General features: G+C 39.6%; 1 protein-coding gene across 2 annotated transcripts; it reads right to left on the reverse strand.

The window, feature by feature from the left end:
- Nucleotides 1-599: 599 nt before the first annotated feature.
- Nucleotides 600-18,299, reverse strand: LOC136244328 (cytochrome P450 4B1-like). Of its 2 annotated transcripts, XM_066035901.1 has the most exons (15): nucleotides 17,715-18,299; nucleotides 17,511-17,655; nucleotides 15,960-16,001; nucleotides 15,127-15,254; nucleotides 14,117-14,244; nucleotides 12,666-12,728; nucleotides 3,603-3,735; nucleotides 3,491-3,550; nucleotides 3,352-3,439; nucleotides 2,934-3,036; nucleotides 2,035-2,165; nucleotides 1,605-1,669; nucleotides 1,160-1,242; nucleotides 1,040-1,105; nucleotides 600-812 (listed from the first exon to the last, which is right to left on the reverse strand). In XM_066035901.1, the coding sequence occupies exons 1-15, from the start codon at nucleotides 17,865-17,867 to the stop codon at nucleotides 713-715; spliced, it is 1,488 nt and encodes a 495-aa protein (XP_065891973.1). In that variant the 5' UTR covers nucleotides 17,868-18,299; the 3' UTR covers nucleotides 600-712. The 2 variants fall into 2 exon arrangements, 1 of the variants encoding a protein (XP_065891973.1); XR_010695153.1 differs by lacking the exons at nucleotides 600-812; nucleotides 1,040-1,105 and having other exon boundaries at nucleotides 1,605-1,689.
- Nucleotides 18,300-20,247: the final 1,948 nt, after the last annotated feature.

Raw genomic sequence — 20,247 nt, forward strand, 5'->3', positions numbered from 1 at the left:
ACCACTGTTTAGCTATTTTGATGCAATATAAACTGAAGCTTAAATATGCTGTCTGCTATTAGCTACAGTCATGCGCAGTTGTGCTAACATCACTACCCAGGTAAAACGATCCTGCAAGAACTTTAATCAAGATCTTGCAAGAGAATCTGGTCATTTCTTGCAGGAACCCTGCAAAATGATTTAAGGGTTGCAATCCATTGCTTATAATCTCACTTCCTTAAAGAGCTTACATTGCTATGTGCTAGCTATATAACCTAGTAACTGACTATGATATCCAAGTTGTGTACTTGTAGACAACCCCAGGCACTGCTGGCTAATTTGTAGTAGCTGGTGTAAATGCAGTTTCTTTGGTAAATGAATGTAACAGGTTATAATTATAACACTATTAACACATGTTCAAGTTTACTGCTGTGACTAACCATAACAATTTTCTCTTCACAATACACTTCTTACCACGAAATACTCTTAAGATGAACTCCGGTCTTCCTAGTCTAGTTTTTGCATGCAAATCACATACGTAAGCTGTATGTTCATTGTTCAACTAGTGTTCCATTGGCATTGACGTGTGAAAGATTACAATTAACATTCTCTTAATGATATCTGGTCTTGTGCATGGACCATTATATTGGGCCACAGCAGTAAAAGTATTATAGTGTAAAAAAACACAATATCATGACACACACATGCATATACAATGTTCAAAAAATAACATTTACAGTGAAGAAAGTTTCAATAAAATCCCGTACTTGGCTCGCAAGATTAAAGCTACCACTCGCTCAGTCTTTTGCAAAGGGTCTACTTCAATGCGAAACCTATAAGGAAAGTGTTGATGTATACAGGCCATGTATCGGACTCTGCACACGCACGCACACACGCACACACATATACCACCCACATATACGCACACACACACATACATGACTACACACACATACATGACTACACACACACGCACGCACGCACACTACATACATACTAGTTGCACTGCAAGTATGTCACATACTACAAACACATCTAACACACTACACACGCAACTTACCGATTGATGATATGAGCTATAGCAATTTTCATCTCGTTCATAGCAAAATTCTGGCCGATACAATTTCTATACAAGAGCAAGGCTAATAATGATAGTGCTACAATCCAATAACAAGCTTACCGAGGACCAGCCGAGAATGGGATGAACGCAAATGAATCATGAGTCTTAGCATTTTCAGCACTGAACCGTTGTGGATCAAATTTCTATGAGAATAATCTTTCTACATGCCTCCTGGCTATTAATTAGCGCGCGCGCGTGCACACACACGCACGCACGCACACACACACTACACGACATCTCATAGTAGTTAGCTAGCTATGATCACATGGTCAATTGTTACTGTGCTGCTACAATAACTATATATCTAGTGGAAGATTAGCTGTGTTAGATTGTGGCATAACTCAAAATTGACTGGTACTACAATTATCACAGTCTTGCCCACCACGGTTAAGATATGCCTTATGCCTTTTCTGTTATCTGTTACTATTTATAAAATATAATCATCTATAAAGCCCCCCCCCCCCCCCCCCCCCCGGCTACAAGGTCTACTAACACAACAACTCACTTCAGGGTCAGGCCAGATCCTTGGGTTGTGATGATGACCATTAACATTGACAGTGACTACACTGCCTGTGTGAGTGAAATGATAGCTACAGTGAATGTTAACTGTTTGTCATGTGTATGAACCAGCAGTTATTAACTATCACTCATGCAAAGAAAAATATACATGGTGTAGGATGAAATTGTCATTACTACATTTTACATACAATGGACCAGAAAGAACTGTAAACACCATAGTTAGCCTATATTATTCCAAGGGTTTGCACTACTGTATGTTACAGATGTTACAAAAAAAGGTTCAACAGCAAATGGAACTTGCGGCTTGTCAAAATGATAGGAATGCAAGGCTATAGATTGAATTTTCTCGCAGAAAGCACAGCTTGTATTACATTAAGCCGATCATACAGCATATAAGGATGTCCTACTGTTCACACCTTTCTGTAACTTGTACCCATCAAGTGTGTAGTCTTGAGATAACTGTCTAGAGTAAAGTGGCACTGGTGGGTACATTCTCATCGATTCCTTTATACACATTGACGTGTATACCAGTTTGTTTAAATCCTCCCTGTGGACAATACAGTTGTGGAAACATAATGGCTTGCTATCTGACTTATGTGGGTGTAAATGTTAGTACATCACAACTACATACTAAGTAACCATGTTTGGTTAAGCCAGTTAGGTCTGGAGCCTGTACTGTACTTGCAAATTGTAACACATTGTACAGACTTAGTTGGAAGAATCTCAGTGGTTAGAGTAAAAGTTATAGCAGAACACAATATTATTTGCCTTGGGAGAAATAATGATGGGCTAGAGAAAATAAGCACCTGTCCTTAGAAATTGAATAGCACAAATCTTACAACACACACGTCTGAACATTATATGTACAATACTTCATTATAACACTGGTACCTGTGTACCAGTTCAGTTCAGTTCAGAGACCCTTGGTTATTCGAACCACAATGTGTCTCAGTCAGGCAATGGTAAGTGTTCTGATAAGTGAATTGTTCGGATAACTTAAGTCCATACATTTATATATAAAGCTCTGTTGAAATACTCTCATATGTACAAAATTCTCTAATGAAGCAGTCATTTCCAATATAGGATAAATGAGAGTACGGATAAACGAGGGTCAGATAACTAAGGGTCTACTGTACACAATTAAAGCTTTAATTATGCAGTGAGCACCTGGTCCACTATAGTGAGATATATAATTGGGGGTGCCCATTGTAAGTTACATTACATAACAGATGTGGTGTTCTAAAATGTGCATCAACTTTCTAGCCACCATTTAATGAGCTGATTTGTTACCCAATAATAAAAACTTATCATATACCAGGTGACATCATCTTTGTTTGACAACAACTCCTTTACTTCACTTCGGCACTTCTCCTGGTGTTCAGGGTACTTGGCCAAGCAGTACAGGGTCCAACATAATCCTAAAGATACAGATCAACACACACCTAGGGCTGAAACAACTATCTGTATATCCAGATAACAATTTACTATCCAGATAGTAATATAGGATAATTTTAAGTTAATACATACTTCCTCCACATTTAACATTAATTATCATATAAATGTTGTGTAACTTGTGTTTGTTTTCTATTCGTAAAACAAGCATGTATCTTCCTGATAAAATATACAAAGTGTCATAGCAAGTGATGATGTCACTATCCGTAGGATATCCAGAAAGAGCTTGTTCAGGATATCCAGATAGTATCCATTTCAACCCTACCATCCACAACACTTACCAGAGGCCGTGGTGTCGTGTCCTTCAAACATGAAAGTGTTAACTTCTTCCCTGATCTCCACATCAGTCAAGCCGTTGCCATCCTCATCCTAAACACATCATCACTGTATTGGTGACACAAGCTTAATCTAACCACATACTTTGGCAGATAATAAAATGTCCAAAAAATCTACATACTTCTTTGACAAACTAGCAGACCCCTAAATAGACAACATATAAAATGTATCACTAGTAACTGAATTAATGCTCAACCTCTTCAAGAAGTTGCTTTCTTCTCTTTCCAATAGCCTTCTCAGAGTATTCATGAAGTACCCTAACGTACTGGTGGAACCTGCGACCCATCGGGCTCAGCTTGAAGATCCAGTTAATGTGATATGGAAGGAACCTGGTCAATATTTGCACTAGCTAATAAACTGAGGAGCTTGAAATTAAATCCATTACATTATCACGATCAAAGTACACTTATTCTATATCACACAGTCTTGCACAAGACAAACCCCTTCTAGTAATGCTAAAGCTGGAAATTTAAAAAAGGATGATACTTTGATGTACAGTACAGTGAAACCTCATTAATAGGGCCACCTTTGGGACCCACAATAAGTGGCCCGATTATGAGGTGGCCTTATTAATAAAAACCTGTAATAAACAAAGTGGCCTTATTATCAAGGTTTTCAACAAATCAATACCTTGCTGTTAAAGTAACAGCTATTATATACGTATACTACAGATTTCATCATAATTCACAGATATGATTATTCATTACTTGAGGCATAATGGCTGCTATAAAGCATGAAGCACATTGCTAAAACTATTGGCTAGCATAGCTTTTGGAGGGTAGTCAGGAGCAACAACTTTTATAGTGATACGTTGACTGTCTGTTCAGCTGGCCCTTTATTGAGGGAATATTGTGCTAGTTTTACCAGTTTGGTCCTGCAGTATGTGGCCACTGGCCTTATTAATGAGGTGGCCACTAAGTGAGGTTTCACTGTACAAGTATTAATGTAATTATTTCTGTAATCCAGCCCTTCGATGCATAAATGGATACACACTATTACACAGTACAGGTAAATAGTGTTGCACCAATATCCAAATTAGCTGATTATTCCGATAACTGATATTAAGCAACAGAATTAGCCGATACTGATAACCGATCCAAACTACACAGTTCACTAAAGGCCTAGACAGCTTGTAGAGTGGTTACTCCGTGCAGAGTGGTAGCTTCGTGATGGGTGTGTGTCCATATTCGAAAATGTGCGGAAATGATCGAATGAATAAGCTATAGCACTAGTTTTCACCTCAACCCAACAATTTTCAACTTATAGGATGGCGAGGATAACAAAACGCTCTCCATCTGAGTGGTTTTCATAGCGAAATCCAATTTATGCATCCTAATCACGTGAGTGTTGATCGATTCCCACAGTCGATTTCAGCATCAACGTCTATATAATCACTGCCCAGTTGTAGACCGGCTACATTTCGTATGTAGCCTGGGTGGCTTCTTTGATCTTGAGGTGTGAAAGTGTTACATAGAAACCTAAAACCTCAGTTTACTGTTGGGCATGGCCTATAAAACCTGACAGTTTATTATGGGCATGGCTTGTAGTCACCACTAAACCATCAACACATAAAATGCCAAACAAGTTTAAACTTATGTCTAGCTCTCCCACATCATTATACTACACAGCGCAGTGGAGAGCTTTGACTTAACAACCGATTAATCAGCTAGTAGCCAATATCGGCCCAATACCAATTAATGAACCGATTATCGGTGCAACACTACAAATTTACAATAAAACAAATGGGATAAGGCAAAAAAGGATAAGGCAAAAAAGTGATAAGGCAAAAAAAAGTTTGCACTTGACTACCACTACTCCGAACATGCAGTATATTTTAATACCACAACATTCTAATTTTTGCTGTGAACTATTACACATATATAGACTCTACACTAATTTAATCTGTACTCTCATTTATCATTTGTTCTATTAGAATATTTCAAGTACAGGGGTATGTTCTATCAACAGCTCTGTACAAATGTGTCGGCTTCACTCATATGTTCTGCTTCAAAAAATGGAAGGAAATGGTGGACCTATTTTCATTCGCTTTTGGATGTTTTTTTTTTTAAAACTCTGTGATGTATCCTTCCAATTTTGGATTGAAATAGCTCATTTCCTATATAGTGACAAAAATCTACAATAAGGTTCCAAAATCGGATGGTTCTGTTCATCCATTTTTGGAATAATCTACCAAATTTATAGTCATTCAAAATTGGATGGATCTGGTCATCCAATTTTGGAATAATCTTTACCAAATTTATATCCATTCATAATTGGATGATTCTGGTAATCTAATTTTGTCATTAGCATACCTGCAGAACTAAATGCACAATCTCCCTTGTTTCATCACTTTATATTTCTATGATCCAAAGTGAAGCTGAAAATCCCTTGTACTTGCGATCATGGCGAATGATAAGTTAGAACAAATTTGCTTACTTCTTCTGTTAAGGCATGGTGCAAAAATTACAAATGATTTCATTTGCAAATGAAACCATTAATTCACTACTGTTAATCAACACCTTACACTGCCAGCAAAAAGAAATGGGACACAATGAAAGACAATTCCATGATGCATGCATTCATGCCATCAAATTACTTTTGCGTCTGAGCATGTGTTCCAATAATCAATTACTGAATAGTGAAGTGACCATTATGCTTTGTTTTCAGACATGTTCTACCTGTTACACAGCATTACAAATGGAGAGAAGTGTCTCTGCAATTAATCCAACTACAGGGGGTTATGGAAAATATGGGTGATTACAGATAGGGAAACCACTATGTGCTACCAAGAATCAACACCTTGAGCTGTCAATGAAGAGAAATGGGACAAAAAGGAGCAAAAAGGCAACTTAGGCAAGTCCATGATGCATGCGCTGTACTTACTGTGGTATGCCAAAAGGCACCAGTGGGGGCTGAAGTGACATCAAACAGTGAAAAAATCAAGCTTGTAGCCTTAGCCATTATTCAGTTATGAGGCATCAGTCAGTCAGTCAGTCAGTATTGGTGAGGTATCAAAGCCTAAAAGTGTGACTTAAAATGCTTGCAATAAGTTGCAACAAAATTGGAAAATTTTCTAGGTTGCTAATAATTCGTGCAACGCTTGTTAATTACGAGTCCTAGTGTATGGTGAGCTACATGACTAGAAAGTTCCATAAATCATTTAAAGCATTGCTGCGAGTGCTATATGAAAAATAAAGGACTCGGTGCTTGGCCTTGATGCTAATAAAGTGCTTGGCTTCACCTCGTGCTTTGTTAGCATCTCGGCCGCATATATTGTACTTTATTTTTCATATAACACTTGCGGCAATGCTTTAACATATACACAAATCACATGGCCTGTTGTTACTACTTGTAGGAATGTTGTAACTTCAGCTGGACATTCCTTCAACCGCGTAAATGAAATGCACAAACAAGTTTGCAGATTTAATCACTAATGTTGGGCGTAACGTGTTATGCAGTATTACCTAACGTGTGTTGATATTATTACCATTATGATGTGTATTTTCTGGCATTTGAATGCAATGAATTAGACAGAAAATAAGCTCTCACGTTAATACTGAGTGTTGCATGACATCTGCACGTGACGCCTAGTATAAAAAGTGTGTTGTGGTGTGTTATAATTCACTCTAGGCCACGTGTGTTGAAACAGGTTGGCTGTGTTTTGTAAGCTTATAGTCTACGAAATGGAAGATCGAGAAGCTGATGAGAGAGATCCAAAAATCTCAGCGCGTGGTCGAAGATAAGCTTGCTGCTTTGCAAGATAAGTTTGCAACTTCGCTGGCAGAGTTTAGGAAGGAGGTGAATTCCGTCTAGGAAAGGACTATGAAGGAGCTGTCTCAAAAGATCTCGAAGTCCAATTACACCTTCCAGAAGAAAGGACACAAGCACCAATTCAGTTTCAATTCTGGTGTTCAAGATTCCATCGCGACAGCTTGCAACGAGCTAGGAAAGCTGGCGGAAGATCCAACGGACAAGAGTGCCTGGTCCAAAGCTGATGCCTGCCTAGACGAAGGTGAAAAAACTTTGAAGAAGCGACAGAAACATATTTTAATCACTGATCAGTCAGATCATGGGTGGGGTGCCGTTCGCCACTATGAAGCGGACCCCTTAGTGGACAACTCTGACGATGAAAAGGAGATCAAGAAGGCTAACAAGGCCGCTCAAAAAGAGGCGGAGAAAGCAGGATACACGTCAGCAAAGAAGCGGTGTGGTGGTGGCCAAGGCAGATTTAGAAACAGACACCCCCAATGGATGGAGCAGCCTGGGCCCAGCTACAGGAGGGAAGTGTATCAACCACCACCACCACCACTGATGGGGCAGTACCAATTCCAGAATAGACCACCCCCACAGTACTGTAACAGACTACTGGTTCTGGGCCCATGCTTCAGCTGTGGAGCATATGGTCATCTGGCTGCCAGTTGTGGGGCAAAAGAATGCCCGTATCCTTTGAACCAGCCTGTGGTGAGCAGTGGTGCTGATGTGTCTGAGTTTATAGATCAAAGTACTTGTGGTGTATGTGTTGATAATGTGGCTGCTGGATCAGCCAGAGGTATAGAATGTGTTGATGAGGCTACAACTAAGGTCTCAGAGCATGTGACCAATGGGGAAAGTGTTGATAGTACAGAGGGCAATGGTATGTATGACTTGCATGAGTTAGAATCCTGTAGTATGCATGAGGTAGAATGCAGTGCTGTGCACAATGTGTGAATAGCAGTGACATGTGTTCAGAAATGAACCCAAAGTTCTGGGAAGTGGAGTCCAGTGGATTCAAACAGATAACTGACATTCAAGGGCACCTGAAGAAACATTTAATGTATTGGAAAAATGTGCTGTATGCTCCTCCCCCAATTCTGGATTGCATAGAAAATGGCTATTGCCTTCCCCTTAAGTTTGTTCCCCCACCGCGCTTCCAGCGCAACCACAACTCAACAGCAACCCACAATGAGTTTGTAAATGAGGCCATTGAAAATTTGGTCAAAAATAGATGCGTAGCACTTGTAAATGATAAGCCCCAAGGTATGTAGCCCCCTCTCAGTTGTATCAAACTCATCAGGCAAACTGCGTCTCATTCTCAACCTAAAGTATCTGAATCAGTTCCTGCATGTCTTGAGTTTTAAGTATGAAGACCTTAGAACAGCTGCTCTGATGTTTGAAGTAAACGAATACCTCTTTAAGTTTGATCTAAAATCTGGTTATTACCATGTTGACATCCATCCCGAGCATCAAAAATAAGGGTTTTCAGTGGGAGACACATGAACTATGTGTTTACAGTCCTACGCTTTGGGCTTTCAGCTGCATGTTACCTATTCACCAAGTTGATGAGGCCTTTGATTAGACACTGGCATGGGAGAGGACTGAAGGCTATTGTTTATCTCGATGATGGAATTGTGGCAAAAAAAAGACAGAGAACAAGCCCTGAGAGAGAGTGCTCAAGTTAAGCTTGACCTTGATAATGCTGGCTTTATAGTTAATAATGAGAAATGCAATTGGGAGCCAAGCTGTAATACAGAATGGCTTGGGTTTCAGATAGACTTATCAGTGGGCAAGTTCTCAGTCCCTGCATGTAAAATTGATATGCTCAGGTCAAAGCTGTTGACAGCTAAGGAGGCCCAGTTAGTTCCAGCCCGACAGCTGGCCAGTGTGATAGGTACAATTATCTCAATGTCCATAGCCCTGGGCCCAGTTACTTGCCTAATGACACACAAACTGTTTGCTGTGGTAAATGACTGTGTATCTTGGTGCCAAAGGTTAGCACTGTCAAAGGAAGCGTTGGATGAATTGCAGTATTGGCTGGATGAGATATCTCACTTTAATGGTCAGAAGATATGGCCCACAGCTTCGCAGTCAGAGTGGTGTATTCAGATGCAAGTGCCACTAGTTATGGGGGGGTACTTCGTGGAGCACGGGAATGTTGTTGCTAATGGGCAGTGGTCACCTGATGAGGCAACACAAAGCTCAACTTGGAGAGAATTAAGAGCCGTGAGGATGGTATTAGAATCATTCCAGACTAAGTTAAAAAATGAGCGTGTGCATTGGTTTACTGACAACCAGAATGTGGTCAGAATTGTCCAGTGTGGAAGTAAAAAGCTTGCCCTACAATCCGAAGTCCTAGGAATTTTCTCTGCATGTGTGAGTAATAATATACGGATAGAGCCTGAGTGGATCCCAACAGAACAAAATGAATTAGCAGACTATTATAGTCGTATTGTTGACTACAATGACTGGATGTTGAACCCTTCCATTTTCAGCTGGTTAGATGCTTTGTGGGGTCCTCATCAGGGCCTACAGTACTAATGAAAGGGACACAGCCTACAGTACTAATGAAAGGGACACAGCCTACAGTACTAATGAAAGGGACACAGCCTACAGTACTAATGAAAGGGACACAGCCTGCAGTACTAATGAAAGGGACACAGCCTACAGTACTAATGAAAGGGACACAGCCTACAGTACTAATGAAAGGGACACAGCCTACAGTACTAATGAAAGGGACACAGCCTACAGTACTAATGAAAGGGACACAGCCTACAGTACTAATGAAAGGGACACAACCTACAGTACTAATGAAAGGGACACAGCCTACAGTACTAATGAAAGGGACACAGCCTACAGTACTAATGAAAGGGACACAGCCTACAGTACTAATGAAAGGGACACAGCCTACAGTACTAATGAAAGGGACACAGCCTACAGTACTAATGAAAGGGACACAGCCTACAGTACTAATGAAAGGGCCACAGCCTACAGTACTAATGAAAATCGTGTTGCTGTGCCTGAGTGATTGTAGTTGGCCTATGATGCCTGACATCATTAATGCAGCCTACAGAGCTGAGCTTATCTGACTAGTGAACAGGACTACAGTGCTGGCTATACCTGGGTTATTGGACTTAGCTCATGTATTGTTGATAAATATAGTAGCCTACAGTGCTGACTGATGTAAAGGTCTTTTCTAATTGATACCCATAGTGTTAGTATTACTTCCTCAGTTAAAAAAGCCTCGGTCTTGATGAAATATTTATTTGGACTGGTACAGTGACGATATGGAAAGAGCTGCAATAGTGCTGACACAGATGAATAGGTACCCAGAGCTTACAGTGCTGAGGTAAAAGGTACTGTTGGTACAGATTGGTACAGATTGGTACAGTCTGGTACCTTGGAATGGTTCACCTATGCTAATGGTACTCTGCTGAGGCAGACAAAGTGAATGAACAATAACTGTAGTGTAGCCTGTGTCTTAGCCAAGGTGTTGCATGTAACTGCATGATGTTATCCCCCACACAGAGTTGGTCCGTGCATGCAAAGGAAGTATATTAATACTGACACATGTGTTCTGATGGAAGGCAGCTGGAAGCTGATGAGTGATATGGAGAACCGGAGCTAAAGGCTTTGGCAAGAAAACTGCCTACTACAATCCTACACAGCCGTGCTGATAGCACTGTCAAGAAATATTTGGGTGCATTTAGAAGGTGGAAGACGTGGGCAACCTCACATAACCTAGTCCCGATTCCTGCTAAACCCCATGAAGTCGCCTTGTACCTCCAACACCTGGGTGATAGGACGCAGTCGAAGTCAGCTGCAGAAGAAGCCTGTAACGTCCTTTCATGGATCCATTCTAGTGCAGGAATTACTTCTCCATCAACACACCCATTTGTTAAGGCTGCACTAGAAGGGCTGAAGCGAATTCATGCTAGGCCAGTAGTCAAGAAGGAGCCATTAACAGTGGAAATGCTGGAAATGATTGTTGATAATGCAGAAAGATCTGGCTCACTATCCAACTTGCGTTTAGCTACTGTTGTCCTTCTGGCATTTGCAGGTTTTATGCGTTTTGATGAGCTTATAGAGACGAGACCATCCGATATCATCTTCTCTGAGCAAATGATAACCGTAAAGATTCTGAAGAGTAAGGGAGACCAATTACAACAAGGAGATGAAGTATTGATTGCAAGGACTGGAAGCCGGATATGTCCAGTGGCTATGCTGGAGCGCTGCATGACAAGAACAGCCACACCTCGGGAGGACCAACGTTTCCTGTTTAGGCCAATCCAAAGATCCAAAAATGGCAAAGAGCTTTGAAGTACAGGCCAGATAAGTTATAGTTGACTCAGAGCTCTCTTTCGGAAGAAGCCTTGGATTTAATGTCAACGATTTTGGCCTGCACAGTATGAGATCTGGTGGTGCTACAGCAGCAGCTACTGCTAAGGTGCCTGATAGGCTGTTTAAAAGGCATGGGAGATGGCATTCTGAATCAGCCAAGGATGGATACGTGAAGGATAGTGTGGAGAGCAGGCTGCAGGTCTCCCAAAGCTTGGGACTGTATCTTGTAAACGCCTTCTTTGGCCTCTCTAGTGGTCAATCAATACTAATAGCCAACCTTCCGTGGTGGCACAACCCAGTAATGAATTAAGTAGTGTGTGTGTGTGTGTGTGTGTGTGTGTGTGTGGGGGGGGGGGGGGTATGGTATGGTGTGGGAGGTAATATAATTATTTACTAACTGTAATGCATAACATTGCAGTAATGAGTAACTAATAAGTAGGGCTGCACCGATTCCACTTTTTACCGATACTTAAAATACCAAGTACTCAGCTGGAAAGTATCTGCAAGTACAAGTACCGATACCAAGTACTTTAAAGTAGCTACTTCATAGTGCACACATTTATTATATAGTGCATTTCATGGTATTCTTGTACACGTTTTCAGTATGGTTCATGTTTATAATGAAGTAGCCAATCAAGATTTACAAAGAAGGAAGTCATTGAAATGCAAACCAGTGGATATTCCAGTATTCTTTTGGAGAAGTTTAGATAATATCATAATGGTGCTTTCAAAAACACTAAATATTCTAATACTGAAACAGTCACTTCTACCTGATTGCTCTATTAGAGTTATTGACTGTTCTATTAGAGTATATCGATCTTTTTCTCAGTAAAGTGTTTTCACATGTAGGTTTCAGCATAGATCAGTAATTTTGCTGGTAGTTAGCTATTAGTGTTATACTTGATGCTTTTAGGTGTCCACTGTGCTAGTAAAATGAGCAAGTACAAAGGAACGTTATTTTATTCTAGCACGTGATAAGAATAGGTATCTGCAACAATATAATGGCCGATTCCGGTACTTCATGAAAACAGCAGTATCGGCCCAATACCAATACCGATACTAGAATCGGTGCAGCCCTACTAATAAGTAATAGATTATTCTTCAAAATTAACTACCCAACACTGTCAGTCACACACACAACAGTACACAATATTATGACACATACCGGAATCTTTGTCTTGGTATTTGACTAATCCCATGAACTGCTTTCACATAAGGATTGTTGTCCCTGACGGTGGTTAAAAATTATATTATTAAATTACCTAGTTAGCAATAGCAGCATTGTGTTCTGTATATAATGCATATACACCCTCTGTACAGAGACAAATTTAACGGTCAGTCACCGGACATTTGTCATCCAAAATAGTTTGCATGTCTGATCATAAATCAGTTTGCTCAGACACAATGTCCTAGCTATTATAAGAAAAGGGATGGAACCTAAGGAATACAGTTTATCAGGTAAGTAGAATTTGAGGAAGGAAAGCGGAAACAGGAATGACCCACGGAAAATGCCTAATAAAGATCATCATGCAATATACAGGTTGGACTTTACACCAAAATGTTTCTTTGCAGCATTATTTGGATTGTTTTCGCTGAAATGATTGAAATACTCTAATAGAGCAGTTAATACAGGTGGGTGACTGTGAATGTACTAGGCCTACTCCCATTCAAGTAGCAAGCTCACAACAACAATAACCACCAATGCTGTGTGCAATTGATACAAGTGTTACTGACATTGATTTAACTAGTACATTTTGACTTTAATTGATTGAAATGTCCTACCTCGTCCTACCACGACTGATCAAGCCTGTATATGATAGGACATTATGGTGGGTCTACTACTAAACATCATATTTGTCTCTGCCTCTGCACAAATTATTGTATGGGGATATGAATTTCACAGTGTCATGGCTATATGATCCTCACATCTCAGCTTTACATACATAGCATCACTAGCATGCGTTAGGAGTGATCCTAACACTACATCCTAGTGAAGTCAATGAACAATTGCTTTAGACCTTATGTAATCAAGGTCCTTTATTCTATCCACTAAACCATCATGACCTTTCAACTTAAATGAAATACACGATACCCTTCTTACATGCAAGCCATTGGGAGAGATTCACTACTGGAAGAGTTCTCATGAAAACCCAATGAAAGCAATGTTGAAAACCCCCTGAAAATGTTGAAAAACCCCTGAAAATGTTGAAAAACCTCTGAAAATGTTGAAAAAACCCTGAAAACATTGAAAACCCTCTGAAGTCAAAATTTCAATGGGTGGCCAAGAATTTTCATTGCATTTTCACACATTAAGCCTATGAAAATCCATTGAAATGTTACCAATGAATACTCCATAAAATTATTTTTCATAGAATTTTCATTGGTTATTTTCATTGGATATTCATTGATTTGTCCAATGAAAATACTATGAAAATAAAGGGACGCCAATGAAATTTTGACTTTTCTTGAAAATTTCATTGGATCTTCAAGGCCAAAGTTTCCAGTAGTGATTACTATGCAGTATCACAGTGTATGTATTATTGAAAAAAATGTAGTTGTGGGAAAAACCATAAAAGTAGAAGTTTTTCACTGAAGATTATGGAGTACACAACTCACTTTTCAGCCAAACAGCTGCTGGAATGATCAGAGAAGGCACATCTCAACAGAACATCCAGTGTGAACAGAGATATGTAATCAAAAACATTAAATGATGTCCCCTTATCTGCGTGTTCTTGCCAGATATCCTATAGAGAAGTGTATTTGCAACAGGTCAATTACCTAAATGACAAAATGACCATTCAACTAAAAGTGTATGCTGTATTAGAGTAACTGAACAGAGTGTACATATAAATGAATGGCAACCTCCTTGTTCCCCATAGGATAATTGACCCTCCACTGTAGTTAAGTAGAGCTACAGCAAAGCTTTGTTAAAGTTAAGAGACACATCCAGGATTTTTCCAAGGTGGTTTCCAGATTTGGTGGTAAATTCTAGGTGCAGGGGTGTGGGGCATAGCCCCTGCCACCAGCTGCTGACAGATTTTGAACTATTTCAAAATTTACTAGATCATGATTTCATGGATAGTATAACTATTTTCAATACATGTTTGGTTCCCTTCAAGTCCTAATGGCTGGTCAGGTATTGTAGTGACCCAAATACATATCCAAATTCTCTTATTTAAAGTGCTTATGATTTAGTCACTAAGTTATTTCATGTCATTCTTCATTCCCATTTTAAAACTATTCCATTATGAATGTTCTATTAGAGTAGTTTTGACTGCTCTATTAGAATACACCTGACCTCATTCATTTTCAATTTTTACACTTTCCATTTATTCTGTAAATTAATTTTGTGCTGCCAAACTAAGATAGTCTGGTGTTCCTGCTGCAAGTCCACAAGCTAAGTTTTCAGAAGGGGTTTCCAGAACCCCCCTAAATGCAACCCTGCCACTTAAGGGATATACATACTGAGTACCAAACAATAGGAATTTTCTATTGGCTATTGAGAAAGGAAACAGTAGACCATATGAATTCAGTCATATCATTTTTACTGTACTATAATGTACTTAAAGAGCATACCATACAATTAACAGAAGTATCCTAACACATAGGGTATATGCTGCTCTTACCAGCAACACATGGCTGACATCATTCACAACAGGGACATAAGACTTAAGGATGTCAAAGTGAAACGCTGGGGTGAGCATCTTGCGACGCTTGAACCACTTGTCTCCAGAACTCAGTAACAACCCATCACCTGTTGAGGTATAGCAAGCATACCACATGTTTAATTTATAGCAAAATATGTCTTAAAGGACCCTCCATAATAAAGGACACTGTACATTAACTTTTCTATAAAGGTCAGTACCTCTACCAATACAATTTACCTCTGAAAAGGACAACCTTCTTATAACAGTAAAATTTCAGTTTGTATAAAGTGTCCAGAGGTCTCTCGGTATTACTTTAATGCACATTATTGATACGACTGATGTATGCAAACATCTACTGTTAGGCCTTGTACTATAGACCTTACGTAAACTACAGACCCCCACAGAATGCCAATCACTACCACTCCAATTTGTCTGTGCACATGTATAGCGAGTTTTACTGAGGCACTAGATGCAAACAGATAATGCTGTGTTACTTTCATCAGCACATAGACAATAACAATTTCTATCCCACCGAATCCATACATCAAAGTAAAAAAAGTAGGAGGATGCTGGTAACCATCCACATGCATAACAATTTATATCTTGTGTACTGCATAATCAGAAACTTTTGAGAGTCTAAATCTAGCTTAACTGCTTTCATTTATGGATAACAAACGTATTACAGTGTACACTCACTGGTATGTGCAAAGACTGATTAATTTTGGCTAATAGAAAATGTTCTCTTTGATGATGTCAAAACTTCAAATCTGACCCTCAAAAAAGTTTCTGTTGTAACTTCACTCATAACTTACCAATCCAGTCAAACAAGAACAAATAATTAGGTGATTTTGGTTCTGTACAAAAGATAACATAAAACTCATGAATTAACATTCACAGTGGAACCTCTAGCTGTGTGTGTGTTTGTGTGTGTGCGCGCGTGCGTGTGAACAGAACAACCTCTCTATAAATAAGTTACATGTACACAGTGCTAGACCTACCAATACATACAATTTGACTCAGAGAACAAGTTGTTAATGTGCTACTTCTAAAAACCTTTATAAATTGCTGTACCGAGTATTGCTCGGCTAACAATTCAGCTAACACACTTGTGGATGATTTCTGAAGGTTTAACTAAAATTACATGGAAAAGAACATGCTATATACAGTACGACACGATAGAAAAAAAGGTTGACAGAGTTGATAAATTTGTCAAACATTAAAAAAATGAGTGTTTAGATTCAAGATTTGTTGATTTTTGTAACATTTAATTCATGAAGTTTGGATTCATCAAAATTGGTGTGCTGTATATGTGTGTGTGCGTGTGCTCTGGTAGGGAAGAATGGCTATTGCCGACTAGTCTCGCGTGCCAGACGGTTTGTGTGGGGGCGGCAAATAAACCGTCTGGTCACTGTTGCACACTTTCCGTGAACTCACTGGAATGCAATTAGATTACATCACGGCATTGTTTTGCGCCAAGGATGATGTAATAATCGTTCCAATCATCTCTGTGAGCAGACTAAGACGATAATTATACTGGTATTGTCCTGGTGACGTATTCGAAACATTGCTGAATGTCTTACTCTACAATTCCGCCATTTCACAAATCCGTAGTGAACCATAATCGTCCTTATACCAACGCTTTTAAGAGCCCTGTACTAGGGAAACAAAGATCTTAAGCCCATGGCGTTGTTAAACTTTTGAAAAAGTAACCTGTAGCCAAGATTCAGTTCTTTATTACACTAAGAATTTGAATTATTAGTGTTTGTTTCGTCACAGAGTCCGCAAAGTGATCTGATTGGCTCTGCCAACATTCCGGCAGTGGTCCCGGAATGTGTGCAACGGTGACCAGACGGTTTATTTACCGCCCCCACACAAACCGTCTGGCACGCGAGACTAATTGCCGACTACCATGACATTAAACTATAAACCAAAATTTCCTGTTTCATGGTGCTACTCGAATTGGAACATACATAGTTTGACAGTGGATGGTGGTACTGTAACGAAACTTACAGGACTGATACATCACAGAATAGCACTGGTCATAAAAGATTCCAGAGTTAATTATGTGCATGGATTTTCAAGGTGTCACATAAGTATACATTGTAGGTAGATTGTGAGTGCGGTCAAAGTCTTGACCGGCTGAAATTTCACTGTGACCTGTGACTAATTAGTGATGATATTTCAGTATTTTTCAACGGTGGGTTGGAAATTTACACCTTTGACTTGGTGGCCTACCTTTGACTAGTGTTTGACTGTGATCGCTATCTACAGTAAGTGCCTGTGTGTCACCCCCTTGATTTTAATGTCAGTGAGCTAGATACTCACCACCCCCTCCCTCCCACACACACGCACTCACAACATACCTGTGCTCTTCAGAATTGTTCTAATGTACTCAATATTGGTCAGTACTATACCGGGCCTGAAAGGACCAAAAAACAGCACATAGAGATCTGGATAATCCTTGAAGTATCGGATTGTGTTATGAACGGACACTTCTCCGGTTCCCAACTAGACACATAAACACGTTTATAGCAACAGCACACACGAATACAAAGCTGTGGCCTTACTGTAGGGATATTCCCCAGTAGCCAGTGTCGAGGAGGTCCTGGTAAGCTAGTGCGAAGGTACCACAAGTATCTCCACCACTTCACATGACCCAAAATCATGCGAGCAAACCAAACGATCAACAATGCACACAACACCAGCAGAAAATACGACATAATATGGGTGAGGGTAGTCTAAGGTTTAGTCACTGGGAATGTCCACGTGGACCTTTAGGCCAATCCAGGTTGTTGACTCAGAGGAGGTACGACACGTATTAAGCGCTATTGAAAATAATTCGCAGTAATTGCATTCTTCAAATGGTAAAATTGCGGAAAATCTACTCGTAGACAAGATTTGATACAAAGCTAGTGATTTTCACTGGTTTTCTCTTCCCAACTTGCTGCTTGGCTTGATTTCGTACGGTTAGTTATTCATCACGTGACGGTTCCTGTATATCGAAACTGAACCACTGGGGTAGACTGCACAGTTGAATTAAGCATGATCGATCGGCACGTATTTTTCGTTGTTAACCCCAAGAAATAGCTTCCCTGTACAAAACATATGCTCTCACGTGTGCGTGTCGTACCTCCTCTGTTGTCTAGTTTCTGGTCCTGGTCATATCCAAATAAGGATGCGGGCGGGCGGATTTGGCCATTATGTCATTATTACGAATGAATATTTTCTTGTTAAAATGTTATACTACTGAATACATACTTTTTGCAACATATTAAAAAAGCAAATCTACTTCATAACTATTACAGATCTGTCACTACAATCAGAGCACTAGAGGATACTTCTCCTTGGGAACAACAGCAACATCTGAAGCACAACACACACAAATGGGCAAGAATTTGGCTGTGTAGTATGATTTTTCAATTGGTTCCCAGCATGCAATTTGACATGTGTATACTTCATGAAGTCATCCTGGTAAATTCAAATCTTGAATTTGTATTCCACAGGTAAATGACACATCAGAGATAATAGCCTGAAGGTCAGTCCGTTCCTTTGTAGTCAGCTTGTTAGGTGAGTAAAGTAGTCTCCACATGTTGCACTCGTCATCACCTTCAAAGGCTAGATCCATTTTTTTAAGCCAATGCATTGTAGACCCAAACTGAGTGTTGGCATTACTCGCTCGACAGGATTGTGCCACGAGTGTGAAGGTACTGTCCGTGCAACACAAAAGAAATCTAAATCTAATTTAGCAATCAATGATACCTGTACTGAAACATTGGTTAATTTATGATCAGGTCCACCATCACTATACAAAAACAGAACACTTTTATTTACTTCAGTAGAAAGCAATGTTTTTGAAAGCTTTGCAGCATGCCTTAAGGCTGATGAAGGTTCAAATGCAGCATCCTGTAACCGACAAATACTTGACCCCTGTACCACAGATCTTCAACCCTCTCCAGTATGTCTATTAAAAGTGACACAGAGGGTACAATACTAAATTTACTGAAGTCATGGTAACCTTCTACTGCAACACGCCAAACAAAATGTGAGTTGCCGACATTGTTACCAGGTGAATATGTAAGATACATAACAGGAAATTTCAAGCCACAGCTGCAGTTTGTTAGGTTTTGTAGGTAATTATATCTTTTTCTTGCATCACAAGGAATATAGTCATTAAAAAAATGTACCCATTGTAATTCTTCTGCTCCAAACTCCACTTAATTCATCAAAATTGCGAGACTGCATTCCACCACACGAAGGAACATACTTTACACATAAAGCATCTGAAAACTGATGGACTGGGGTAGAATGTGAATGTCCTTCCTTCATTGTTTTGTTTTGAGACATAAGGTACTCTGTGTATTTCACAATACTTTTAGCAAGAGTTTCAACATGTTGCTTAAATTCCGACCAAGCAGGATTCTTCCAAAATGAATCTTGAAGATGCTGAAACAATGATATTGCTGAAGCCTTCAGTACTGGTAAATTTATATTGGTAGTTTCCCTCTTTCTGTGTTTAGCTAGTTCTGGCATGTTAAAGCCAGAAAACTGATTGAATACTTCAGGAATAGGACATGATTGTGCTTTCGAAGAGTGGCTATGATGTCCATCTAATATCTATAAGCAATCAGATAAACTTTTACAAAACCTTTTCCTGTAGAGTGAACTGTGTTAGAGGGAAACGACATCTGTTTGCTTTTAAAGAAATTTAAACTAGAATTATGTAGCTTGTCCTTCTTATTGTGCCCTGTTAAATGTGGAAGTGATGGCTGAGAGAGTTGTCTTTGACTATACATCATCAGAGCAAAAGCATTAACACGTAATGGTGATGGTTGGATAACACTTTTTACATAGTATCGTAAAACTGGACCAAATGTTTGACTAGCAGCACTTAGTGATGTACAAAGTTCTATTCAGTGTACTGCGGTTTTCCAAGTTCTTGCAATGCAAAGCGTCATGCGCTATACAAGCATGTATGTGCGCAGCTGTTCAACAGTGGATTTTCAGTGACAACTACCGACTCACAGGACTTCAAGGATGCCTACGCATACAACTCGACAGCCACAGAATATTACAGGAGTTTTTAAAGAACTGCGCATACTG

Source organism: Dysidea avara, chromosome 14, assembly GCF_963678975.1.
Source record: "Dysidea avara chromosome 14, odDysAvar1.4, whole genome shotgun sequence".
Taxonomy (NCBI): domain Eukaryota; kingdom Metazoa; phylum Porifera; class Demospongiae; order Dictyoceratida; family Dysideidae; genus Dysidea; species Dysidea avara.

Coding starts and splice junctions, on each gene's coding strand:
- LOC136244328 (XM_066035901.1), bottom strand. CDS start 17,867: ATGTCGTATTTTCTGCTGGTGTTGTGTGCATTGTTGATCGTTTGGTTT. Junction 3,037..3,351: donor ACACGACACCACGGCCTCTG/GTAAGTGTTGTG, acceptor CTGTATCTTTAG/GATTATGTTGGACCCTGTAC. Junction 813..1,039: donor ATAGCTCATATCATCAATCG/GTAAGTTGCGTG, acceptor CTTTCCTTATAG/GTTTCGCATTGAAGTAGACC.